Below are 26,757 nucleotides of genomic sequence, written 5' to 3'. Positions count from 1 at the left end.
CGGCTCGTTCTGCACAGGTTGGTCCGGTCTGGGACCCGCAGGAGGTTCCAGGTCTAAGGGCCCACACGGGCCTGGAGGAGCTGGTTCTGCACAGACAGGAGCCAACCCAGAGGCTTTTATCCCACAAGAGATGAAGATGTTGGGTGTCCTCTGCTCCAGGTGTCCCCGAGGCTCCAGGGTGGTGCTGTGACATTTCCATGGATTCACACTCCTGAGGGGGATCCACCTGCACAGCCATCCTGGAGCAGCTCCTGTTCCAGCTGGAATTTCGAGCTCATGGATGTAACAGAGTGAGGAGCAGAGCCATGAGGATTCACAGCAAGCAGAACCAGAACCACACAAAATACAAAATTCCCCCTGAACAGACACATCCCAACCCACCCCCAGCTCCACCTCATTAACAGGGATTAATTACACCAGTGATTAATTACACCAGTGAGTCCTTCACCACATCAGGCTGGATCCAAGCTCTTCCAGGGCTGCAGGACCCCTCCCCAGGGGTCAGACCCACACAGCACTGGCTCCCTGGCAGTGCCACCCCACACAGGGCACAGCTGGTGACACCACAAAGCAGCCCCAGGACTCCTCCAGAAAACCCACACTCACAAAAGCAAAAAAAAAAAACCCAGAAAAATGGAGACAGGCTGGTGTTTCTAATCCAAAGGTTCTTGTCTTTATTCAAACCAGGGCTTGGCACTGCTCAGTGCCAAACGCACCAAAACCTTTTTGCCTGAGGGAAATCCACATCCGGCCGAGGCCTCGGGAGGGGGAGGCAGGTGGAGCCTCCGAGCGGCTCCTGCGCCCGCCCCGGCCCAGCTCCGCCCCCAGAACAAACAGCAAAATACACTCAGCAGGTTTCTGTCAACTCCCAGAGTTTCAAACCCTCCGCCCCAGCACTGCCGCGGGGAGGGAGGGAGGGAGGGGCTGCAGCTCTTCCCCCGCCTCCGACAGCGCTCACGGAAACCCTGTTTTAAATTAAAAAATAAGCCAGCATACATAGTAGAAAATTTCTCTTAAAAATTTCACAATCTGTAAATGTATATATTTTTTTTTCTTTTAAACATAAAAGTTTACAATATACGGTAAAACAAAGGCTCAGGAAAAATAATTTCAAAAAAAAGAAACCTGAAGTTTTGAATTAAAGCTGAAGACATTTTTAAAACCCTGTAATTTGAACCAGTGACATATTCTTTATTTGTGCTGATGGGTTAGAGAAAGGAAAATCTTTAAAAACTGCAGTCCAAACACCCACAGCTCTGCCTTCAGAAGCCATCTGCCCCCAACCCCCACCCTCCCCCTGAAGAAAAAAAAAAAAAAAACTGTTGTTAGGTTTTTCTTCCATCAAGTAATGTGATTGTCACAAGTTCAGAAGTCTGGGATCCCGGGCTTCAGCTGGGCCCAGAGGTCCCTGCGGGCAGCACTCACTCCCTGATTGGCAGCCCAGGCTAGCGCCGGTAGGGGTGGAATCCTTGCACGTTGTGGTTCTGTCCCCGCCCGAAGCCGCTGCCTCCTGCCGGGGGGCCGCTGGAGGGCGGCACCGAGGGGCCTCCGTAGGGAGGGGGCTGCTGGCTGGGATCAGAGAAACCTTGGCCAAACCCACTCAAGTCTTGTCCATACCCTGGGGAGAAGGGAAAGGCACAGGATGAGTTTCTAGGAATGGGTGTGAATCCCACACCTGACAGTGCTCCCTGCCCAGGAGGAGCAGCAGCTCTGGGGTCCTGCAGGGATCTTCCCTCCTTTTCTGCAAAAAGCAGGAAGGTGGAACTGTGATTGGGGTAATCCCAGTTCAACCATCTGCTCACAGCTTTGGGAGCAGTTTGATTTTGGGTTGGGACCTGCACCAAAGGCCAGTCTGGAGTGAGCAGAATTTAGGGATGGAAAGGAAACCCCTGTTTTTCTCCCTAAGAGAAAAGACTGGCTACAATCCTTGCTACCAACACAAAATTCACTACTAAATGTAAATTAAGACAACTGAGAAATTGAGAAATTTAATTCAAATTCTCCTAATTAAATATGACTCTTAATCCTGGCATCAGTGCCAGCCCCTGCTCTGAAAGATGCTATTAAGGCTCCTAATTACCAAGAGCATTTCTGCAGTGCTGCCTCTCTCTGTGCAGGCTTAGAGCAGGTTTAACTCTCTTAATCCCAAACAAAGTCTCTTAGCACATCTTCAGCAGTTCAATTTCAAGCTCTGCCTGTTCCTCAAGGACTTGCTGGCACTAATGAGCACTAAAACACAGCGAGCTCAGGCTCTGGGAGCTGCAAATGCTCCTCTGGCATTTGTTCAGACACAGATAAGCAGGAGCCCAAAGCTACAAGGGGATTGTTTGCTAAGGGGAGTGGAAAAACACAACCTGGAGTTGCTGTCCCTGCACACAGTGGTGCAAATCACAGAGTTCAGGTTGTTTGTGATGGAGGAAACCCACAGCACACACCTGCAGAGCCACTCAGGACTCACTGAGTGCCACACCTGGCTCTGCTTCCCTCTGTGGTTCCAGTGTCTGGCTCCAAACCTGAGCCTGGATGGATCACCAGGACAAAGCCTCACTGAGGGGTTTCACCCGGCTGGGAGAGCTGCACTGCCCCAACAAACCCCAAACCTGACACAAACCCCAAACCTGGGAGAGCTGCACTGCCCCAATAAACCCCAAACCTGACACAAACCCCAAACCTGGGAGAGCTGCACTGCCCCAATAAACCCCAAACCTGACACAAACCCCAAACCTGAGAGAGCTGCACTGCCCAACAAACCCCAAACCTGAGAGAGCTGCACTGCCCCAACAAACCCCAACCCCTGAGAGAGCTGCACTGCCCCAAAAAACCCCAAACCTGAGAGAGCTGCACTGCCCCAATAAACCCAAACCTGAGAGAGCTGCACTGCCCCAACAAACCCCAACCCCTGAGAGAGCTGCACTGCCCCAATGAACCCCAAACCTGGGAGAGCTGCACTGCCCCAATGAACCCAAACCTGACACAAACCCCAAACCTGAGAGAGCTGCACTGCCCCAACAAACCCCAACCCTGACACAAACCCCAAACCTGACACAAACCCCAAACCTGAGAGAGCTGCACTGCCCCAATAAACCCAACCCTGAGAGAGCTGCACTGCCCCAACAAACCCCAAACCTGAGAGAGCTGCACTGCCCCAATAAACCCAACCCTGAGAGAGCTGCACTGCCCCAACACAAACCCCAAACCTGGGAGAGCTGCACAGCCCCAATAAACCCCAACCCTGACACAAACCCCAAGCCTGAGAGAGCTGCACTGCCCCAACAACCCCAAACCTGGGAGAGCTGCACTGCCCCAATAAACCCAAACCTGGGAGAGCTGCACTGCCCCAACAAACCCCAAACCTGACACAAACCCCAAACCTGGGAGAGCTGCACTGCCCCAACAAACCCCAACCCTGACACAAACCCCAAGCCTGAGAGAGCTGCACTGCCCCAACACAAACCCCAAACCTGGGAGAGCTGCACTGCCCCAACACAAACCCCAAACCTGACACAAACCCCAAACCTGGGAGAGCTGCACTGCCCCAACACAAACCTCAAACCTGGGAGAGCTGCACTGACCCAATAAACCCCAAACCTGAGAGAGCTGCACTGCCCCAATAAACCCAAACCTGAGCCCTGTCCCTGCCTCAGGGAATTTTCCTCTTCCCTGCTCAGCCTGACCTTGGGAGTGCAGACAAAGCTTTGGGTGAGGCCTGAAGGGTGTGGAGCAGACAAACCCATCCCAGTCAGAACTGAGGGGACTGCGCAGAGATGATGAATTTTTAATTAGTTTAAATTAATGTAATTAATTCGATTTTGCAGGGTGAGTGTTAGTGCTGACACCCTGGGTGCACACACTGAAGGGTTTAGGACACTGCCCAGGATAAACCTCACACTGCCTTGTGCTCATTAGGGAACTGTGTGACTCTTTAAAGCCCACAAGCTTTATGCATTTATGTAAATATATGCAAATTGGGACACTTCCAGGGATGGAGCAGCCACAGCTTCTCTGCCAACAGCCTCACAGTGAAAAGTTTTTCCTAACATCCAGTTTAAACCTATTCTTTTCCAGATCAAAGCCATTCCTCTTGTCCTGTCACCAGTTCCAGATAAAGAGTCCTTCTCCATCAGATCCTTCCTAAACTTCCAACTCCTCCCAAACTCTGGCTGCTCCTAAATGGCTGTGCAGGGATTTGTGCTTTATTTAGAAGAGTCCAATCCACTCCAAAAAGAGTCTGCAAAGAGCCAAGTTCTGGCAGAACAAGAAAAACTTTTGAGTCACAAGGGCAAAACTATCCAGGAAATCAGCTGTGTAAGAAAGAAACAAATGAAAAAACATTTCAAACTCATCAACATGAGAACATGTTGCTTTACAAACACATCTCAAAGGCTCATCTTCCTTCAGAGGCTGCTTTACATTGCTGGGATTTTGAATATTATCTATTTAAATAAATGTTGTGAAGTTTTCATCTCACAGGAAAGTTTCTGCAGGAACTTGAGGCAGCACTACCACGTGGAGAACGTGTTCCAGCAGGGCACAACCTGAATCCACGGGCTGCTGCATGCAAAATTCCCTTCAGAATTAAAACTGACCAATTACAATCCCTTAACAAAAAACATTAGTACAGAGCTCTTTGGAGAGATCTTATTTGGAGAGCACTGCTGAGAAACAGGGCTGAGAGGAGCAAGATGAGAATGAGAATTCCCTCTGAGCTCCCTCAGGGAGCAGCAGCAGAAATTTCACTCTGGAGCACAGGCACAATTTTAAAAAGAATTTGTTTTTTGTAGCATTGCCTGCCTGCTGTAAAACTTGTTAGCTCAGAGCCTTCTACCTCAAAGTTTCCTACAGAGCACAACAAAGCTTTGTAGAGAACTGCACCTCCAGAGAGATGGGAAGGGATGAGAAAAGGCAGGAAAAGGCACAGGTTTGGATCCTTACACATGCACTGCCTGTCTCTCCATGCTGCTTTTACTCTTCAAGTCTGTTCTCCAAGGTCTGGAGACACAAAAAAAAAGTTCACTACAAGCTCTGCAAAGCTCTTGGAGTGGAAGTTTGTGGAAATCAGGAATTTATTCTGGCAATGCACAAATCCCTGAAGCTCATTTTACAGCACAAAAGCAACACTTTAGAGCTAAGAAAATTCCCTCTGGCTAGAACATTGCATGATTTAAGGATGGCTTGAGCTGGTGGGAACATTCCCATGCTGGAGAATGCCTGCAGCAAACTGTGTCCAACACTCTGCACTCAGGACTAAAGGGAAAGGGGATGAATTGCAGGAGTTACTCACCAAACTGACTGTAAGGGAATTCTGGCTGAGCAGTCGGGGGTTTGCTCATGTCCTGAGTTGCCTGAGATGGAGGTGGTGGTGGAGGAAAAGCGAGTGGTGCTGCCCCTGGAGTGGCAGGCGGAGGGGGGACTCCAGGGGGGGCAAACTGGTCAGGTGGAGGAGGTGGAGCACCATAACTAAAACCTGCAAGGACACAACAGGTGAACATCAACATCCTGCAAGGCTTTAGAGATGACACAATTGAAAACCAACATTTCTGATGCTGTTTGTGACCAGTGGCTGCACAGATTCATCTTGGTCACCCCCATGGCCCAAAGATCTCAGCAATTCACCTTGCACAGGTGGGAGAAATGTCCCCCCCAAAGGCAGAGCACAGAGAAAGGGCTAAAGCAGAACTGGGGACCAAATTGTGCTTACAGACATGAGAAGTGAGGAGGAAGCCAAATTATCCAAGATTTTAGCAGTAAAAACTGAGAACTGGATACTATTTTCCACCTTCTTTAAACCAGGTTTGAGACAGGTTTTTGCAACGGTGGCCTGAGAGGTAGGTGCTAAAATCCTACTTGTATTTCCAGTCCCAGTTGTGACCTTAATTCCTTAAGCTCCTCCAAAAAACCCTGCCTGTGTTTGGCCCAGGTTACCACCAGTGAGCTTTAAGTTTTCTCTCTGATTGTCCTAACAAAGGTGCACAATGTATCTAAATTTATTTAGCAACATAGATTTAATATAGAGAACAGAAATGATTACTTCATCTAAGAATAAAATAATCAAAGAAAAAAAAATGCTACTGCTCTGAATATATAATTTGGGGAAAATAATTAAGGATAGGTGAAACCAGGTCCAGTAAACAATGAGGAAAAAAAAGCTGGATGAGCTCCAGCTCCTGGGGGTCACTTACTAAATGGTGGAGGGGTGCCATAGCCCTGTGGAAATCCTTGTGGAGGTGGGAATCCCCCAGGAGGTGTGGAGACAATGTATGAGGTAAATGGAGGTGGTGGGGGAGGAGCTCCTCTGCCTGGAGGAGGGGGTCCATATCCACCTGGAAAATAAAGAGAAAACCAAAAACTGAACCACAGGAATACCAAGGAGCTGCTGCTGGAGTCAGCTTCCTCTAGATGGGGTAAGGCTGTTGGGTGGATTTCAAATGCAGCTTCAGCTTTCTATGAATCCTCACTTTGGGAAATATTTGTCCTCCAAGTATCCCCACTGTAAATAATTGCAGTTTAGCATGTAATCCCTTGGTAACAAATGAATGTGGCTGCAACAGCAGGATGTGTGTCAGCTCCTATTACTGAGCTGCTAAGAAGCCACTGTCTTCCCCTCTGTTCTTCCAGGACAAATTCAATCAAGCTTTTAAATGTAGGTTAAATCCTACAGAAATCCAAAAATCACTGTGAATGCTCAAAGAAGCTGCACCCGTGCTTAGGAGGATTTTTTTCCTTTCAGAATTGGTCCCATATAATGTACTTACCAATTGCCTGTCCAGCTGGCACCCACATCCCTACAACAAAACAAAAAAAGAGCCTCAGACATCAGTGAAGCAGGGATGATGCAAGAAGAAGGATTTGGCTCTGGGATAGACTGGGTATCCTCCCCATGTCCCTTATAGAGTTATTTTTATGGCCTAAGCAACATTGGGGGACTATTTCTGAATGTGTAATTCTGGAAAGACTCTGAATCATTCAGCAAATGACACTCAGAAAAGACAGCAGTTCCCAATCCCAAATCAGATGGAGCATTTGAGAGCTGCCACATACCAAGTGCAAGAAATTACAGCACTACAGAGAACAAAACCCTGGAGAACCCCAGCAGACTCCACATCCAAGGGATTCTTAATTTACTACCAGGTTTATCTGAGTTATTTTTGCAGTTTTTGAAGCCCTTGTGCAGCGCTGAGATTGAAGGATAAATGTGCTCGTGTCTGACATTAATCTTTCCAGGAGATCAGATATCATTTTCCCTACTAATCACTGCATGGAAAATAATGGGAGTTTCTCAGTTTGCAGATTAGCACATCTGTGCACAATGTCAACCCTCAGCTGCAGCTTTCAAGTTAATCAGCACCGTGGGGAAATGAGCAATCCCTGTGCTGCATTTCCATCCATGGAGCGGGGATGGAGCAGCCACGCTCCCTGCAGCCCCCAGGTGAACATTTCTCATCTCTCAGAGCAAGCAAGTCACAGCAACTCAATTATCCCTCCAGAAGTTATCAAAATTGCCTTTGGATGTACTCAGCATGTTTATCCTGCCTCTGGAATCTCAGGGGGGTTGCAGCCATCAAACCCAGGCTGCTCCTGGTGTGCACTGAGTGCTCCCTGCACCAGAGCTGCCTGGTGCTTCCCCAAGCTACATTAAGCAATAAAACTCAAAGGCAAGGCCATCCATTTCCTCCTCATCCCTTTCAGATTTTCCTGATAACTTCTTTTGAAACTGCCTTATCCTTGAAAAGCCATTTATCAGCCAAATTTATCATTGGGGTGTTGTGCAGAACTCACTCCACAGCTGGAGTTACAGCTGGAGCCTTCCCAACAGCTTCTCTGAGCTCCCCCAACCCATGGGGGCTCCATGAGGGGAGAGGCAGCTCCAAAGGGAACAGGTGGGACACACCTGGGACATGAGCCAGGCCTGGCACTGCCTTCTGCCAATGAGACGGATTTTTGGGAAAAGCAGTGAAAAAACCTTACAAAGGACTGGGGGGTGGAAATCTATGGGAGGGGGTGTGGAAATCTATGGGGGGTCCTAGCAGGGAGATAAAGCTGGGAGTAACATCTAGGCCAGAAACCCAAACTGGAGTGAGCTGGAAAGGATGGACAGAGCCCTGGGCAGTACCTTGGGGTGTTATGAGGGAAATAAAGCTGGGAACAACATCTAGAGCAGAAAACTGAAGTGGAGCAAGCTGGAAAGGCAGGGGGTGGCACTCTGGGCAGGGTGGTCAGCACCTTGGGGTGCTATGAGAGAAATAAAGCTGGGAACAACATCTAGACCAGAAACCCAAACTGGAGTGAGTTGGAAAGGATGGACATAGAGAGGGTGGCACCCTGGGCAGTACCTTGGGGTGTTATGAGGGAAATAAAACTGTACCTTGAGGTGCTATAGGGGAAATAAAGCTGGGAATAACACCTAGACCAGAAACCCAAAGTGGAGCAAGCTGGAAAGGCAGGGTGGTCAGCACTCTGGGCAGGGTGGGCAGCACCATGGGGTGCTATCAGGGAGATAAAGTTGTGAATAACATCTAGACCAGAAACCCAAAGCGGAATGGACTGCAAAGACCAGACAAGGAGAGGGGTGCACCCTGGGCACTACCTTGGGGTGCTATGAGGGAAATAAAACTGGGAGTAACATCTAGACCAGAAACTCAAACTGGAGTGAGCTGGAAAGGATGGACAGAGCCCTGGGCAGCACCTTGGGGTGCTATCAGGGAGGTAAAGCTGGAAATAACATCTAGACCAGAAACCCAAAGTGGAGCAAGCTGGAAAGGCAGGGGGTGGCACCCTGGGCAGGGTGGGCACTACCTTGGGGTGCTAGGAGGGAAATAAAGCTGGGAACAACATCTAGACCAGAAAACTGAAGTGCAGCAAGCTGGACAGGTGGGACAGGGAGAGGGTGGCACCCTGTCAGGGTGGGCACTACCATGAGGTGCTATGAGAGAAATAAAGCTGGGAACAACATCTAGACCAGAAACTCAAACTGGAGTGAGCTGGAAAGGCAGGGTGGTCAGCACTCTGGGCAGGGTGGTCAGCACCTTGAGGTGCTATCAGGGAGATAAACCTGGGAGTAACATCTAGACCAGAAACCCAAAGTGGAGTGAGCTGGAAAGGCTGGACAGGGAGAGGTTGGCACCCTGGGCAGTACCTTGAGGTGCTATAGGGGACATAAAGCTGGGAATAACATCTAGACCAGAAACCCAAAGCGGAATGGACTACAAAGACCAGACAAGGAGAGGGGTGCACCCTGGGCAGTACCTTGGGGGCCGTAGCCCTGCTGCCAGGTCGGAGGGGGCTGCCCTGCCCAGCCGTTGGCAGCGCTTGGCATGATCCTGCTCCCCCACTGGCTGGCCCCTGGCGGCCCCGGAGTTTGGCTCTTGCTGTCCCGAGGCTCAGCGCGTTTCACCTCCACCTGAACAAACAGAGGCTGCGCTCAGCTCAGCTCAGCGGGGCTGCGGCGGCCCCGCGCCCCCCGGCCCCGCACACACACCCGCAGGTAACACTTAAGACTACACTTAGCATCTTATGACTTATGTCTAAGTACTTAATTATTAAAAACTTAAGGCCAAGTAATTTACAATGTTTCTCAGGTACAGTGTAGGTGATGGTAAGGAATTACAAGTCCTACTGTTGAGGGATTCCGAGAAAAGCATCCTACAAATCGCTTCGGTCTCGTTGGCTTGAATCGTAAAACAGCAGTACCCTCTTACAGCAGCTCTGCACTTTAAACAGCAGAATTTTGGACATTAATGACAGGCTGATTTCATGTTCAAGGCAGGAGATAAGAAGATGATGTTTTCAGTTAAAAAACCAGAATTTTGAGTGAAGAGGCTGCTCTGAAAAAGGGTACTAATGCTTTAACCAAACATGTTTGGGGTCCGTTTGGAAGTGACAGTTTAACCCACCCCAACTAACTGCAATTTCAGCTCTGCTCATACCTGAGAAACACACATTTTTTGAGATTTTTTTTTTGTATTGTTGTATTTTTTTTTTAAACTTAAGATTTTATTTAAATGTCTAATGGAAGATAAAGACTTACCTTCCCCAGGCTAACGCTTAAAGAATCTCAGTTAACTCAAACAATGTCAGAGGGAATGGATGTGATAAGAGAATCTTACATTACATCTAACAAAAAAGTAAACAAACATGCAAGTAATAAAAATGGACAGTTGAGTCAATAAGAAGCAATCTTCATACTGTGTTAAGTCAGTGACAAAACCCCTCCTGTTTTAAAAAACTCAGTAACCACAGTGCTTAACTTATTTCATTCCAAGATAAAATGTCCTAGTGTTCCCAGCCATGGAATAAGTGCATTTGACCTACTTAAAATAAGCTGCACATTCAACATAAACCTCTCAAAAAAAAAAAAAAAATCCAGTTCTGATTTAATGAAACCCTCTCAGCACTCGCTGAATTTGACGCTTTTTTTTTTTTTCCATGATTAATTTTAATGGGTGCCAGAGTACAAAGAAAATAAATCTCAATCATCAATGGGCTTGAGTAGTATGGAAAATAAAGTATTCAGAATTCTTCCTGCCATGTCTTAAAAGCCATTCATGTTGGAGAACAAACAGGAAACAGGCACAAGGCAAGGACAAAGCCCCCCACACCCCCCCTGCCAATGCCCCAAGGACATGAGACATGACAGTAACCAAATCTCTGTCAGCTCAAGGCCCTTCCAGAGAGGAACCAAGGGAATTTTTCAAAGGACTCAAATTAATGAGTCTTAACACATTTGCCTTGAGGGAATTCGGTTATTGCTTACAAAAGCAGAGGCCTTCTTGCAATTTTAATTTTTTCCCCCTCCTTTCAACAACATATGGATTCATTTCAGCAATACCTTTTTAATTACCAAAAAAGACAGAGATACCATTTTTAAAGCAGGCATGATTAGGCAGTGAAGGAGAGAGCAGGGGATCTGGAGCTCATTAATCCTTGTGGAAGAATCCCATTAATTTTTCAGTGCACACTTGGAAGCAGGGAACTGCCAAAGTGAGCACTGAAAATTCCCTGTGCAATCGGGAGGTTCAAATTCCACACCTGCCTAGAGCCCAGCTTACCCCAAGAACTGAGGCAACTCTATTAATCTGAGCTAAAAAATCCCTGAATCTGATTTTTTTTTGATCACTGAAAGGGGGGGAAGGGAAAAAAATCAATTATTTCAGTTTGGAATTGGGTTTGTTTGGGGAGCACAGAGAACTCCCAGTGCCAGTGCTGTGTCAGCAGCAGAGCAATGAGGGGACATCCAGGCTCACCCTGGGCTCTCCATCCTCTCCCAGCACCTTGTGGGTGTTTATCCTCTGTTCCCATCTGGATCTGCTGCTTTGTGGGATCAGCTCCCACTTTAGGGTTTTGCTGAAGGCAATTCCAAGGGCAGATCAGGGAATATTGGGATATACAGGTGATCCTTACAGAGCCCTGTGTGATTTACTACACCTGGGGGTGTCACACCAGGAACAAGAACTGATGGTCTGGATCCCACAAGTACATTCTTTGTTCCCATTATGAGGAAACCAGTCAGTCCTGCACCCCAAATCAGGTTCACAGGAATTAAAGGCATTATTGCACTGCAAAATGAACCAGAACTCCACTGACATGCAGAGTGTGGCCCTTGCTAGCTAAGGAAAGGCTTATGAAATATCAGCACATAAAAGATTTTAAAGACAATTAAAAACTCACACAATGTACATAATTTAAGGAATGTGAGAATCTTCTGTGTCTCCCTGAACCCCTTCACTTCAAGTTTAGCAGCTTTAACATTTTGTTTAAAATCTGAATATACCTTAAAGCTGTGCAAGGATTTAAATTTACCAGAATTTCCTGTGGTTCATTTTTCTTTAAATTACTCCTTTAAAACTTGGGTGTCCTGCAACAATTTATTTTGCTTTTAGGTTTGGGTTTGTTTTTTTTTTTCTTCCACAGGTAAAAGTTATGTTCCTTGCTGAGTAACATCAAAGGAGCCTAAAAAACTCCTGCCTATCCAAGCCCCATTTGCTGACAACACAGTATGAAGATGAAACAACCAGAGGTCACTTAACTGCATTGTGGTTAAATACTATATAGAGTACGTGGGTTGGTATCAAAGTTTCACAGTAAGTGACCCAATTTTTTAAAAAACCAATCCTTCAGGATGTTTTTTTTTTTCCTCCCTTTTTCTTTTCAAGTTTAAGATTATATAAAGCAGATCGTCTGACACCACCTCAAGATTTGAGTATCAAGTACACATCTGAAGGAGTGGTATCTTAAACCAAGCCTTGAAGAACTCAGATTTCACTGGGATTCTGCTTTTCCAACAGCTGGAAATCACTGATTTGTCTCCTGCTCAAAGCAGAGGCACTGAGCACCAGTTCACCCCAGAGATGATGATCCCAGCTCATCTGCTCAGCCAGAGCAGCCCCCAGGTCTGTACACACAAGGCCTCACCCCAAGCAGAGCCCACAGCCTGAATCCTCAGGATTCCATCCCTCCCTCCCTCCCCCAGGCTGCCCCATCCTCACTGCCCTTCTCCACAAACTCAGACTTTCCCCACCTCCATGGATAAAGCCTTGAATTTGGACTGCTGTGCTCTCCCATCAACAAATTCAGTTGGATTCCCCAGTGAAATCGCTCGTTGTCCAAGACTTGGTTCTTTCTTAAGGTAAAATAAAACTACAACTACACACTTTTTTGCCCATGATGTCGTGAAAATGCATGTTGACAGCCTGGTCCACTGATTGTTCGTCCTCGAAAGTAATAAATCCAAAACCTAGCCAACGACGAAGAGTGAATCAAGGTAGCAGGGTGTTGTGACACAAAACAGGATGATGAACAGTATTAGGGGCAGACCAAGGGTTCAAGCAGGGGTTTCAGATAACGACACTTGTGTTCAATTGGCAAAAACTCTGAGGAAATTGCAATGGATACTTCCTGTGAAGAGGCTTTAGTGCCTCGTCTCGATTGCGCGCATGCAGCTTCGAACTGAGCTCGTTAACCGGCTTTTAATTTGATTTTATTCCTCATCCACCTACCAGGAAATGGAAAAAAACTGCTAAAATCAAAAATATTTGTGGGACAGCAGATTTGAAGTCAAGCAACTTTGCTGCTCCTCCCTTTGATTCAGCCTAATTTCCTAAGGAAAACCTATCATATATCCCTGTTCCCCAAAGCTGCAAAGCAACTTCCTCCCAATCCCTTAGCCCAGCTTCCAGTTAGGGAAATATTTTCCATAGAAAAAGAAAGTTAGTTTTGAAATGTAGCTGTTAAAGCATGAGAAATTTTACCACTCCATGGATGAATGAGAAGCTTCAGAAACTAACAACCTACATCAGAGGTTCTCAAGTTTCCCACACCTTGGAGAAAAAGCACAGAACAGGTGTTACTCCTTCCCAACAAGGCAGCTCCCCTGTGAGGTGTTGCTCACACAGAACTTGGCGTTGCTGCCACGTCCTGAATCGTTGATTTCCATTTGAAAAATCCACACAACTTCCCAATGGGTGGCTCATTCTCTGGATTTCAGCTGGATCCAGCAGCTTTTAAATGCTTGGAGAGAAAACTCTGGGAAAGGAGGCAAAGCTCCCATTTTTTGGAGGTCACTCTGAGAACCACTGCAGTAGGTTGTAGCTGCTGACACAGCCGAGAGAGTGGCAAAATAGAGGTTAATCCCCCAGGAGAAGGCGGCTGCTTCATGCCATCACCCACTGGCTGCTGGTGGGGACAACCCAGGGCAGGGAGGGACACATGCAGTACAGGAATTGTGCCATTCTTTGGATTAGCTACAGAGAAGGGGGGGGAAAAGGGGGGAGAGCAATAAAAATTCGAAAAAGAAACCCGAGGTGCGGCGTGGGAAGCGTTTATGGAACATGGATGCGGTTCTGCTTTTCTGAAACCCAAGATTTCCCCCTTGGTTTGCGTTTTTGCTTTGCAGCTAGTGCTGACAGCAGCCAAATCTTGCTCTAAAGCGTTACAGAATACAGATCTAGCACAGGAATGTCTCTCCACGCTTATCCAACTGTGTTGGGTAAGCCCAAAGAGGCCTAGTGTAGAGAAAGTTTATATATATATATATATATAAAAATACACAAAGATACAGGCCAAAATAGATTCCAGCAGGTCAAATTCTGCTGTCAGCAACAAGAGCAAAAGACATCACTAAAATAAACTGAAAATAAAAAGGAAAAAACTTGGCATTTCCCACACACAAGAGACTGGCAGTATAAACGAAGTTTTGTGGAGCTGTGATGAAAGCAGCCTCGAAGCTGAGAGCAGCATTTCATCACAATATATTTGTCTGAGTTAACCAGAAATCCGAGTGTTGGAGCCAAAGGAAAAGTGTTTGTATTTAAATCATGTTTAGTATTCCAGCCTTTGTCTAAAAAGAGATGGGGAGGAAAAACAATGGATTCCATCTGGATGTGAAGGTTGTTGTTAAATTTGATTTCAAAGCTAAAGGAGGGGAATAGATTGTGGGATGGGGTTGGAGGGGTGGAACAGGGAGGGCAAGAGGTCATTGAGAAAAGCAATAAATAAATTTTAAAAAGGGGATTTGAAAGGGTCAGACAGCACAAGATAAAGAAGAGCACAGAAATCAGAGTAACACAGCAAAACTCCAAGGTGCAGCTTTAAGCAGGAGTGATGAAATTCACCACCTGCAGCTTTAGGTTTTGAAGGTCAGCACTCTGTTGAAGGCTGGAGAAATGAACTGCACCCAGCAGGAATCCAAGAGGAGCAGAGCAGAGTGACAGAGCTGCTCTGCAGCCAAGAGAGGAGGAGAACAGACAGAGCAAGAACCTGGAAATCCCTTCCCAGCTGTTGGAACCAGGAGAAGCTGAGAGTGCACCAAAGCCCTTGGTTCCTTCAGAGATGTGCCAGGGCTGCTGTGCTTGGGGCTGTGCAAGAGTTTGGATGAGGCAGAGCTGGCAGGAACAGGCAGGACTGGGAGGAAGCAAAGATCCTGTGGATACCTGACCCCAGTGAGCTCCTCAAGGACATCACCTGAGAATTTGGTGCCTCCTGAGGAGCTGGAGGTAAATGGATGCTACAGGGATTAGAACAGGGATCATGTTCCCTTCTCCTACCAGTAATGTGCACTCCCACAGGAAGGGTGGTAAATGAATGGGAAAGGGCAAAATTCATAAGGGTCTAAGGAGAGATGGCATTGAATTGGCCTCTGGAATTTTATTTACAGTCATTAAAAGGATAAGGGCACAGAACAGCAAGAGAACACAGAGAGAAGGCAAGAGAAAATGTGTTCTGGGATGCACAACCAGGAGTACCCAGTACAAACTCAAGGAATTTTTCCTGGCACCCCCAGGGACTGCCAGGGCCATTCTGGGAGATGTGTTAGTCAGCACACTAAAAAAAGCCTGGAACAGCACAGAAACAAAAGGCAGAGAGAGAGAGAGGAGTCAAGAAGTGCTTAAGAAGTCTGATGAATTAGGGGAGGAAGTTTTCTGTGGGGGGAGACAAGACCTTTCCCCCACCTGGCACTTGTGCTTTGCACCCCAAGCCCTCCTTTGCCTGTGCTGTTTTTAGTAGAGCTTGAAGCAGAGAAGCCATTAATTGAGACAGGATTAATCCAGACCAGGCATGATGTTTAAGTACCTTTTGCACAGAGGCTGCAAGGCTGGGATTAAATATTGCAAAGATAGAGATGATACAATAATTACTGAAATATTTTAAAACTTCAGCCCCAAATTCCATTTGAATGCCAGTGCCTTTGTCTCCTCTATCCAAAACCAGCTGCTCTAAAGCATTGAAACAGATGAATTTATGTGCTGCTTAAATCAAAGGGATCTGCTGGAAGAAGATTAGGATAGCTAAAGCAAGAAAACAAAAAAACAAATATATTGAAACTTCGTTTACACTCCAATAAAAGACAAAGCCCGTCCCTCCTCTGACTGCGGAACTGGCCTGTACCTCTGTGATAAATTATCACCTAGAGAGAAGAAATCTAAAGAGATATCGTTAATCACAGTCAAACAATTCACAGAGAGAAAAGAAACAAAAAAAAGAACTTACTTAACGTTACCATACTTTACTATGAAACACTTAAATATGTCACTAAGGATGTATGTCTAAATTAAAAATAAAACTAAGACTTAACAGCTTAATAAATATGAAGTGAAGGATATATTTCTTAATAATGAGGCAGAAGAGAAATGAAAAGTTCAGATGGCAAACTATTCTCTAGCATGTTCAACATGCTACAGGGTGGGAGCACAGCTAAGCTTCATGTGCCAAAATATTGCCTCTTCCTTGGCAAACAAATGGTGGATGCAAAGGGTGACATGGAATTGCTTCATATTTTGACCAAAGGTTCCCAGCTTGATTCAATATCTAATGAATATTTCAGATTTTTGGGGTTTTTTATTCTCCTCCCCTCTTAAAAAGCAATCTGGTATACAGGGATTGTATATCCCAATTAAAAATATACATATATATATATATATATTTCAGAATTATTTTGTGTTGTTTCAGAAGTTTTTTCTTGAATTTGAGGTGAAGCCATTTAACCAAAACAAAAAGCAGGTGATGGATGGATTCTGTCCTGTCTCGTGCTCTGGCTCGAGCACCCCACATGCACTTACAGACCCAACGTACCTTTCATGTGGAGCAGGAGGAAAATCTGATTTTTCCCCCCCTCAAAAGTACCTTAAGCCACAGGAGTAGCTTGAGAATCAAATTTCATTCAACTATAAAAAAAACCCCAACCCATCAATGAGCATGAAACATCTGAGTTGAAATGCACAGACCCAAGTGAAGCTGGAGATGAAGAGTCTACACTTGAAGTGATGTTTGCCCAGTGAATTATTCTTTTTCCTGAGGCAACATAGGAGGAAAAAAAAAAAAAAATCTACCTTTTCTGATGGTGTGAAATAGTTTGCCATCTGACTATAGGAGAGTATGAAGAAATTTCAAGGACAAACTAGATCAGCCTTTACCTCGGGGCCTCTGTTTCTCTGCGTCATAGATCATTACAACTTCAGTGACCTGGAAGAGAGAAGGGAAATTCTACTCCCTGTGCTCCAAGGGGAGGGCTGCAACAGCCACCACCAGCTGGTTCCTGCTCTCTACCCACAAAGCACAAGCCAAGTGCAGCCATCATCCCAGCAACAGCACAAAAATAGGGAATGTTGCTCTTCCTGGGAGTTTAGAAAGCCTGAGCTCATCTATTGTCTCATCACACTTGACATTTTAATTTAACGTTGAGCTTTGGCACTATTTGTACCCACTCTGTGGCCTACTGCACACCCCAAAGGTTTGTTTTCCAACAGCTCATCAGTGTAGCTTTTTAAAGCATGATTTTTCCCATTTTTAACCATTTTCACTTTTGCCATGAAAAGCAGTTTGAGCTGCAGGCACCTCCAGGAACATGCAGGGCTCCTCTGATTGAATTACTGGAGCACCAGTTAAAACAATGCTTTAAACAGCTTTACAAAACCCCTCTAAGTTCTGGATGAGCAGTATCAGTGTGATTTTAACCTAAAAAAAGAAAAAATGGAAATTGCAAGCTGTTCAAAAGCTTCAGGATTATTCTTCTCAGAATGAGCACCACAGTGAGCTACAATTTAAACAAAACCTGAGGTGGAATGTTTATGTCAACATTAAAACAGCTGAAGGGAACTGCTCTGAAATCTCTCAGATGCAGAGAAGTGGTCACAAAATGGGTGTGATTTTATAAAATTGCATTTTCAAAAACAATCTCAGGATATTTTTTACTCATGAGTAAAAATGAGTTTAAAGTCTGACACAATTTTATCTTTACTTACAGCTAGAAAACATTTGGGTTTGAGTTGCTGCACTCACTTGAGCACATCCTATTGAGGGATCCAGGTGGGGATAATGCCCCCAGTCAGTGCCACATTTGTCCCTCCCCTGCTCCATTTGGGTCTCTTCACCCTGCCCTGAGTGACCCAGCAATTACCAGGGCTGAAAAATCAGTGCCTGCCTTGGGCTCTTCACTCTCGTGGCCACAAAACCTTTGTGAGACTCCACTGCTCCAAAGGGACTGGTTACAACTCCAGGAAGATTTTCTGATTTCTATACTATGAGTAAAGTGCTACTACTTACTTTTTAAGGGCACTTACAGTTGTGGCTGTTGCCTTCTACACCTGCAGGACATACCCTGTATCTCCCCAGCATCCAGGGCACAGCTGGAAAGCCAAGTCTGTGAGGAAGAGCCTTTTGAAACTACATCCCACAGCTGTGGAACGTGCTCCCTGTTTTTATTATTAGTCTACTGCAGCCTTTCAAGCTAAAGAAACAGTTGTTAGCTATTGTATTTTGTGTTTTTAAATGAATTATAGTAATGGAATTTTAAACACTGATTTAAACTTGATAAACTTAATTTCTCAATAAATCCTTTGCTGCCACTAAGAAATGTCAGAAAGAGGTTTTGAAAAAAGTATCAAAAACTACACTAAATGCTAATTAAGTTCATTTTTACCAGCACAGTCCTGAATTTAACTCACACAATCTTTAGCTTCCTCAAACTTATTCACAGCTGAATTATTTAATTCAGCAGTTTATCATATGCCCCCACTTCCTTGAGGGCAGTGAGAGCTGGGATAAATGGGAATTAAAACTAAATAAAAACTAAATTAAAAAAATAGAGAAGATATAGTCATTTCAGTCCAAGGTTACAAACTGAATTAAAGAAGGTGCATGAGGAGCAGTTTGTCTCAGAATGGAGGTTCTAGGGACATCAGAACTGAGATTCCAGATGGTCTGAAAGCAGCTGCTGCTCCCCAAACAATGGCAGGAGACCCAAATTTAACTCGTCTGTACACACAGTCAAATACCAGGATGTTAAAATCCAGCCCATTGAGAGACTCACTGTTCCCAAAAAATAATCAGCAGACATTTTTAATTGCCCAGCTGAAAGTTATCAAGAGAAAGGGGATTGGGGGTGGAAATAATAATAATAAAAAGAATCATTCTTAAGGCACCTCAGGAGTTTTTGGAAGAAGGGACAGAATAATGCATCAGGTAGACTTAAACAGGAGAAGACAGAAGCAGCAAAGTGAATTCCACATGAGCAGCAGGTTCTGCCAAGGGACATTTCCAGATGATGAATGTTCACTACAGTTCCTCACAAAATGCTTCAGCAATTTGTCCAAATTCCCCCCAAATTTGAGAGCTTGAGGAAAAGTGAGAGGAGGCAGCAGGGAGGGGAGGCACCTTCCCCCCAGGACTCACCACTCCGAACTTCTTGAAGTATTCCCTGAGCTCTGTCTCGCCACAGTTATGAGGAATCCCACCAACAAAAATTTTATTGGATTTATTGTTATCGCTCCTGGATCCTTTCTGCTAAATCAAGGAGGAGAAAATTCAGTCAGAAGAATAATAAGGGTGGCTGCTTCTATCATTTGACACTGAACCATGAACAATGGGCTCTGGCAGGCTGAGGGGAGAGCTCCAGCCTTGGAATCTCCCAGGCATGAAAGGGAAGCACGTTCTGAGCTCAGGGGTTCAGTGTCCCCTGTTCTTCAGAGGACCAGGAATTCTGGGCCTGAGTTCTGAGGCCTTTGGCTCATTCTAAACTGAAATCTGGTGAAGCTGCAGGGTGTGCAGTGGGCTGGAACAGCATCAGCCCTGCCAGTGCTCTCAAATGTGAACAACTCCACTAAAAGCATCACTAAGAGCTTAGGAAACACCACACCCAGAGCGACACTGCTCTGCACAGAGCCTGCCCATGGAAATCTGAACTAAAGACTTTTTAGAAATGAGATTTACACTTGAGTTCTGCCTTTAAAACATGGATATAACCCAAAGGAACTCCAGAGGTACACAGGGATCTCTCCTTACCCATCCTTCCTTCGGCCGTGTCCGCTCCGGCTGCATCCCCCGAGGTGTGCATGGCTTTGGATCAATCTGGAAGAAGTTCCACTTTGGTCAGACTTCAACAGAATTTTACTCTAAAATTTACATTTGTGGCAGCTGAACCCGGCCCTGCTGACATGCAGCTCCTCAGAGCTCAAACAACACAAGCCATGGAGTTAAGAGCTGCCTTACAATAAATCATTTAAACCAACACCCAGGTTAACTCTGACACTCTCCAAATAAGGAGCCAGAATTTAAAGGAAATATTTGAATCTGGTGCAAGAAATAAAAATAAAATAAAATCAACTTACATTTCGGCCATCTAACGTATGAGGTCTGCTGGCCAGCACTGTTCCCACACAGTTGGGATCTTTAAATTTGACAAATCCAAATCCTCGAGATTGATTTGTTGTTTTGTCTTTCATTATTACACAGTCTACAACTTCTCCATACTGGGAGAAGTAGCTACGAAGAGTTTCTGTCAAAGAAAAAAAAAGCAAGCATTAAACAGAGCCAGATATTAACAACACCAGACTGTGTTTGCAATGATGAGACAACAGATCAGCAAACATGGAACACAGCTTCAAACTCATCTTTTCAAAATGATCACATCTTACTTCCTGTAAACAAATGGCAGACAACAGTTTATTTCCACTCATCCAAATGGAAAACAGCAGGGAAGTGATGATAAAAAGGGTTGTCTGTTGGGCTGACAAAAAGTTCAGCATCAAAGAATATAAACCTAGAAGTATTAATATATTTAAAAAATATATATATATATATCTGAGTTGTCTCTAGAGAAAGTTTTATTAATTAGCAAGGAGGAGGCTCTCAGTGCAATCTCCCCCCACAGCAATGCCTGTGAAAAGCTCCAGGCTGGGTTTTCACCGTGATCCAATGCCTGCAGCACACGTTGCTCACCTTGTGTCGTGCTCCAGTCCAGGCCACCCACGAACAGCTTTCTGCAAACAAAGCACAGGGCAGCTTTAGGGGCTACAGCACATGCTCTGTCTGATTTAAGGCACAGCTCAGCTCTTCTGAGGTTTGGGGGTACCAGGACTCCAGCATGCCCTACAAAGCTGGCACCATACTCAAACCAAACCCTTCCTCCATCCCTGCTCTCTGCTCCTCCCTCCCTCCCTCACCACAGAACTCTCACTTGGCTGCCAGCACCTTGAAAGCAAAAGCAGAACTGCCAGGCTGAGGCCTGAGCCAGAAGTCAAACCTGTGCAGCAGGTATTAATAACAGAGCAGCACTAATCCAGCAGCAGTTGTGAAACCACTGCACAGCCCAGTTTCGAGATAATGATGAGCAGGTGAGAAAGTCATGGCTAAACCCCAAACTAAACTGCTCAACACTGATTCAACTCTTTCTCTGCAAAAGCACCCAAATCTGCAGGGTTTCCTGTCCCAGCATGCCCAAGGACCTGGGTAGGTGCTGCAGGAGCTCCGTGCCAGGCTGGAGCTCTGCAGCTCTTTATCAACTCCTGGGTGTGCCAAAACTTCCAGCAGTCATTTAATCAGTAATTAAAGGTTGCTTAGAGCTGCCTCAACACTTGGCCCTTGTCAGTACCAAGAATCAACCCCAGGAACACCCTCAGAGCTGTGTGCAGCTTCCTCCTGAGGAGCAGCATCCACCTCTGCTCTCTGGGAGCAGGGGCAGGACCCAGGGAACGCTGGAGCTGTGTCAGGGAGGTTCATGCTGGGTATCAGGAAAGGTTCCTCCCCTGACAGTGCTGGGCACTGCCCAGGCTCCCCAGGGAATGGGCACAGCCCCAAAGTGTCAGAGCTCCAGGAGTGTTTGGACACTGCTCTCAGGGGTGTCTGTGCAGGGCTCTGATGATCCCTGGGCTTCCCTTCCAGGAGATTGTATGATTCTGTGAAAAACTCTGCTGTTAATGGCTCCATGGCTCTGCACAGACAAGCACTGGGATAGTTTATTTTTGGGGGATGCCCTCTGGTTCTCCAGCACACCTCAAATAGAAAAAACCACATCCTTGCTTTGTCTTCTTCTCACCTTCACCTACACCCGAGTACAGCTGAGGGTGGTGGGGATTCCTGCATCCTCACTTACATGGGCAAAGTTGGATTTCTCCTAACAAAAAGAAAATACTGAACTTCCTCTCACCTGCTCTTTTCAGGGGCAGGTAATGGCAGAGAGAGCCCAGTCACCCCCAGTGAGAGCTGCAGGTGCACTGGGAAGTGAAAGCCTTGCACATGGGAGTTCCTGTGGAGCAGGGCAGCTCACTGACAAAACCAGCCTGTCCCTTTCCCCTTTGATTCCCTTCTCTGTGACAGGACATTGTGTCACAACCCCTCTGCACCAGCCAAAGCGACAAAATTCACCACTCACAGCACCTACCAGCCTTGTTCCACTGAGGCAAATTCTGTGCTAAGTCACAGGCCGAGACGTGACACGAGTCTTGTCTTTCACCAAAACAGAGCAACTGTTAAGCACTGATCAAAGCATCTCCTTGAGCAGCCAGCAAACAACTGAGCTGGTGACATGTGAGGCACAGACAGCCCTCAGTGTCACTGCTGTGTTATCATCATGCTAAAGGACGTGCCAGCCCTCCCTGGGAGCAGCAGGCAGGCCCTGCACCCTGCCCTGGGTTATGCCCTGCCCTCTCAGAGCAGGCCTGTGCTCTGTGGGCATGCTGGGCACGACAAAGTTTCCCTCAAGGATTGGAAAAGTGCCCCCAGCTCCCTCTGGCAGAGCTCTGCTCCTGGCACGGGCTCAGGGCCTTGTGCAACAGCAGCCAGCTCACAGCAACAGGTCCAGGCTTGGCCAAGGTGGCCCCACCATCATCCCCTGACCACCTTCCCTCCCCACACACAGGACACAAACCCCTCTGCTGTGCTGTTATTTTTAAGGAAAATAAGTAACTTTAATTTCCTAATAACAAAGTAAAACCAGCTGATCTACTGCTATATTCACAATAACGTTTTGATATGTGTTAGTGACATTTTCTTTGAGGTTTTGGTTTGTTTTGGGGTGTTTTTAACTAAATTTGATAGCTTGGTATAAAAGATTAATCGATTTTACATCCTTGTAAAAGTACCAGCTGCGCTCTGAGAGAACACCAAGCTGTCTGCAGGGAGGGAGGTCACTGAAACCTTCCAATTCCACCATGAATTATTTGTAGTCACCCTACATGGACTGAAAGAGCAAAGCTGGGGTAGCTCAAGGCCAGCTGCAGCAGCTGTATGGAAATCCACAGCCCCAGTTTATACACATCCTGTGGAACACCAAAAGCCAGGAATCCTCTGCCTTGGGTTTGAAGACACTGAGCAGGGCCAAAGTTCATAAAAATCCAGATGTGGTGTGGTACAGGACAGCTGTGAGGCAGGATGGGGTGTGAGTGCTCCCCATGCTCAGCTGCATCACCAGAAAACTTTTGGTCCTAACAGCTCATGGGCTGGCAGCTATTCAATTCATAGAAATGTACAAAATTGATAAAATATCCTGAGCTGGAAGGGATCCATGAGCACTGAGTCCAGCACTGACACCCCAACAATGTCACCCTGTGCACCCCTGGAGCTGGGACCGTTCTCTGGGGAGCCTGGGCACCCTCAGGGTGAAGAACTTTGAGGTTCTTCTGAACCTCCCCAGGCACAGCCCCAGCCTCAGGTTCTGTCCCTGCTCCCACAGAGCAGAGGTTGCTGCAGACCCTGCTGAGTCTCCCCTTGTGTTTGCAGTTCACACCCCAAAGCCCACACACCTCCATAAAACCCCAAATTTCCAGTCTGGAGGACACTACATCCATCCCTGCTGGAATGCAAAGCCCCTCCAGCACAAAGCACCAGCCTGGCTTTGGGGCAGGTCAGTCTGTCCAGCACAAGAATGAGATCCTGACAGGTGCAACAGCCCTGAAGCAGCAGAATTCCCCCAGGGATCACCTCAGGAGCACAAAGGGGGATAATGAATCCTCAGAAGCTGCAGCTGGATAAGAAGTTTTAACCAAGTGTTCTGCCTCGCTACTTCCTGTGGGAATTTTCATTGCTAATTTCTTGTTTTCATTGCCAATTTCTCGTTTGCATCGCCAATTTCTCATTTGTTGCCATAAACATCCTTGCTGCTGGAGCAAATCAACTCAGGATTAGCAAAAAAAGCATGTACAGGTATTTTATAACAAAACATGAACATTCAACAAAAGCATGAACTCTTTGCCACATAAATAATTTGGGCTTTGATTAATAGCTCTGATCAACACCTCAGCACAGCCCCCATTAGCTGCAGGACAAAAGGATCAAGGTCAGCACTTTCTCCATCCAAACCAGCCCCAAGAATTAATTAATTATAACAAATAACACTCACAAGGCCCATCCCCACCCATGCCAACACACCTGCAAGGCTCAGAGCTCCCTTAGGTATTTTCTCTGAAAATCCCTGCCCAGAAAAGCAGCTGAATTCAAACTTCCCATCCACACCTGCCTCTCACAACAGCTTTAAACCAGAGCTTCCTTCTGAGGGCTGGAGCAGCTGAGTTTGTTCTGTGCTCTCATCTTCCCTCTGAGAGCTTTATGGGGAGGAAAATAAAGAAAATTTCCCTCTCTGATTAACCCCCAGTTGTTCCCAATCTGATTGCAGCCCCAAAGGGTCCCAGCCTGTGACTGGGAACAAACTCTGTGCCAGCCCAGACGCTCAGGAGGGAGCTGATATTCCATGGAATCACCTGGAGCCTGGCACTCACCTGCAGCTCAGGAAATCAGACCTGATCAGGTCCCTCACAAGGCACCAGACAAGGCCCAGGAGCAAATAAAAGCACTTTCAGAGCAAACCCCACTCATTTAAACAGGCCTCATGCAAGGTGTGCTGGAATTGGATCATCTCTAAGGTCCCTTCCAACCCAAGCCATTCCAATGTGATATTCCAGTCACTTACCCTGCCTCCTGTACTTTTAGGATTTACAAATTAAGAACATGCAGTAAATAAGCAGCTTACAAAGCAGTGCAAGCAGCATGGGACAAGTGGTTTGTGTTTCCAGTTTCAAACAAGGTGACCAGTCCTGATGGGCAAACACTGTGCCAAAACTTGCACAGCAAGAACCAGCCAATTATTTATTTTTTAAATTTGGTTTTTGCTACTTTGAGTTCTACCATGCCCAAGCCTGCAGCCTGATCATTTCAATGTCACCAGGGTACAGCTCTCAAGCAGAGCAATACTGAGTGCAGCTGGATCATCTTTAAGGTCCCTTTCAACCCAAGCCTTGCTATGATTCTAAAAGCAGGTCACAAGAACCAGACCAGAGTCAGGTTTTCGGTTTGGGAACGCTTAAAACCGGGATTTTTCTGCCTGGAACAGAGCAGAGCACAGCAGAGGGGAGCTCAGGAGGGCAGCCCTGCCCTGAAGGGGACACGGAGGGCAAGGGGAGGCTCCTGGTGCCACCTTTGTCCCATCACCTTCCCCCTCCTCACCACAAGCCCCTCGGGGTGGCCCTGATGAGTCACCAGAACAAAAACCCCAGTGAGGCCACAGAATCACAGAACAGACCCTCAAGGATCATCGAGACCAATTCCTGGCCCTGCACAGAACTCTTCACCAATCCCACCCTGTCCCTGGGAGTGCTCTTGGAGCTCTGGACCATTCTCTGGGGAGCCTGAGCAGTGCCCCAGCACCCTCTGGGGGAAAAAAAACCTTTCCCTGAGAGCCACCCTAAACCTCCCCGGCCACAGCTCCAGCCGTTCCCTCGGCTTCTGTCACTGGTGCCAGAGAGCAGAGCTCGGAGCTGCCCCTCTGCTTCCCCTCACGAGGAAGTTTTAAACTGCGATGAGATCTCCACGCTGAACACACCAAGCAACCTCAGCCGCTCCTAAGGCTTCCCCTCAAGGCGTTTCACCACGTTCGCTGCCCTCCTTTGCACGCTAGCACCTCAGTATCCTTCTTATACTGTGGCGCCTAAACTGCGCGCAGGACTCAAGGTGAGGCCGCACCAGCAGAGCGGGACGATCCTCTCCTTTTACCAGCGTGTTGTTCCCCCCAGCCCCGTGTCCCGGCGTCAGGTGTGACCGGAGAGGAGGGCCCGAACGAAGGGGCCGGGGTGGGACGCGGGCGGGCCCGGGGGGATCCGGTGCGGGCGGGCGCGGGAAGCGCCGCGGGCGGGTGACCTTGGGCGCGCGCACCTGCCGCAGCCCCGCGCGCGCGCCGGTCACGTGACGGCGGGGGGGGCCCGGGGGGGGGGGTGTGTGCGCCCTCACGGCCCCAACATGGCGGGACCGGCCCCCCCCCCCCCCTCAGCACCCCCGGCCCGGGACCGGCTCCCTCTCAGTGCTCACCCAGCCCGCTACCGGTGCCCGCTCAGCCCCCCGGCCCGCGTGAGCGCCGGCGGGACGCTCTGCTGAGGTTGCGGGAAAAGGTGACCGAACCTCGCACCATCGTCCCAGCGCGCTGCCCTCCCCTTCCTCTCACCCGATCTCATCGGCGCCTCCCACGCTGTTCATGGCGGCGACTCCTCCGGGGCCGCGCCCGGCTCTTCCCTCCGGTGGCGGCGGTGCCAGCGGCGGGTCGTGGGGCCGCGGGCGGGCGCTCCCGGCCGTGTCCCGGTTCCCGTGTCCCGGTTCCCCCCCCGCCGCCCCCGGCCCGGCCCGGCCCCCCCCGCCGCGCGCTCGCGCTCCCTCAGCGCCGCCGCTGCGCGCGCACCCGCCCCTCGCTACGGGGTCTCCGGGGCCGCGCCCTGGGAGGGGCAGAGAGGGGCGTGGCCGCGCGCGCGCGGGGGCCGGCGGGAAGGGCAGTCCGCGCGCGCGGGGGGGCGGAGCCTGCGCGGGGTCCCATTGATCCATCCCGGGATCCCATTGGCTATTCCAGGGTCCCATTGCCCATCCCAGGGTCCCATTGACCTTCCCCAGGGGTCCCATTGCCCACCCTGGGGGTCGCATTGTCCATCCCCAGAGGTCTCATTCCCCATTCTGGGATCCCATTGCCCACCCCGGGGGTCCCATTGCCCATCTCAGGGTCCCATTACCCATCCTAGG

The 26,757-nt window shown here is 47.8% G+C and overlaps 1 protein-coding gene across 4 annotated transcripts; it reads right to left on the bottom strand.

Annotated features, from left to right (window-relative positions):
• Positions 1-645: 645 nt before the first annotated feature.
• DAZAP1 (DAZ associated protein 1) lies at positions 646-26,464 on the bottom strand. 4 transcript variants are annotated; one of them, XM_074528896.1, is made up of 12 exons: positions 26,195-26,464; positions 20,707-20,747; positions 20,097-20,263; positions 19,771-19,836; positions 19,162-19,269; positions 16,905-16,953; positions 12,648-12,730; positions 9,244-9,397; positions 6,753-6,782; positions 6,180-6,320; positions 5,282-5,464; positions 646-1,618 (listed from the first exon to the last, which is right to left on the bottom strand). In XM_074528896.1, the coding sequence occupies exons 1-12, from the start codon at positions 26,224-26,226 to the stop codon at positions 1,446-1,448; spliced, it is 1,227 nt and encodes a 408-aa protein (XP_074384997.1). In that variant the 5' UTR covers positions 26,227-26,464; the 3' UTR covers positions 646-1,445. The 4 variants fall into 4 exon arrangements, with proteins under 4 accessions (XP_074384997.1, XP_074384996.1, XP_074384998.1 ...); XM_074528895.1 differs by having other exon boundaries at positions 19,162-19,272; positions 26,195-26,463; XM_074528897.1 differs by lacking the exon at positions 26,195-26,464 and adding an exon at positions 26,062-26,179 and having other exon boundaries at positions 19,162-19,272.
• Positions 26,465-26,757: the final 293 nt, after the last annotated feature.

The sequence above is a fragment of the Zonotrichia albicollis genome, chromosome 29 (assembly GCF_047830755.1).
Source record: "Zonotrichia albicollis isolate bZonAlb1 chromosome 29, bZonAlb1.hap1, whole genome shotgun sequence".
Classification (NCBI taxonomy): Eukaryota; Metazoa; Chordata; class Aves; order Passeriformes; family Passerellidae; genus Zonotrichia; species Zonotrichia albicollis.
The sequence above is the reverse complement of the archived record's forward strand: the minus strand, read 5'-3'. Positions and strand labels throughout refer to the sequence as shown.

What these genes read in the sequence shown, in the direction of transcription:
- DAZAP1 (XM_074528895.1), bottom strand. Translation starts at nt 26,226, where the DNA reads ATGAACAGCGTGGGAGGCGCCGATGAGATCGG. An exon ending in GGAGGCGCCGATGAGATCGG is followed by an intron (nt 20,748 to 26,194) that starts GTGAGAGGAAGG and finishes CTTTGTTTGCAG; the next exon opens with AAAGCTGTTCGTGGGTGGCC. An exon ending in GGACTGGAGCACGACACAAG is followed by an intron (nt 20,264 to 20,706) that starts GTGAGCAACGTG and finishes TTTCTTTGACAG; the next exon opens with AAACTCTTCGTAGCTACTTC.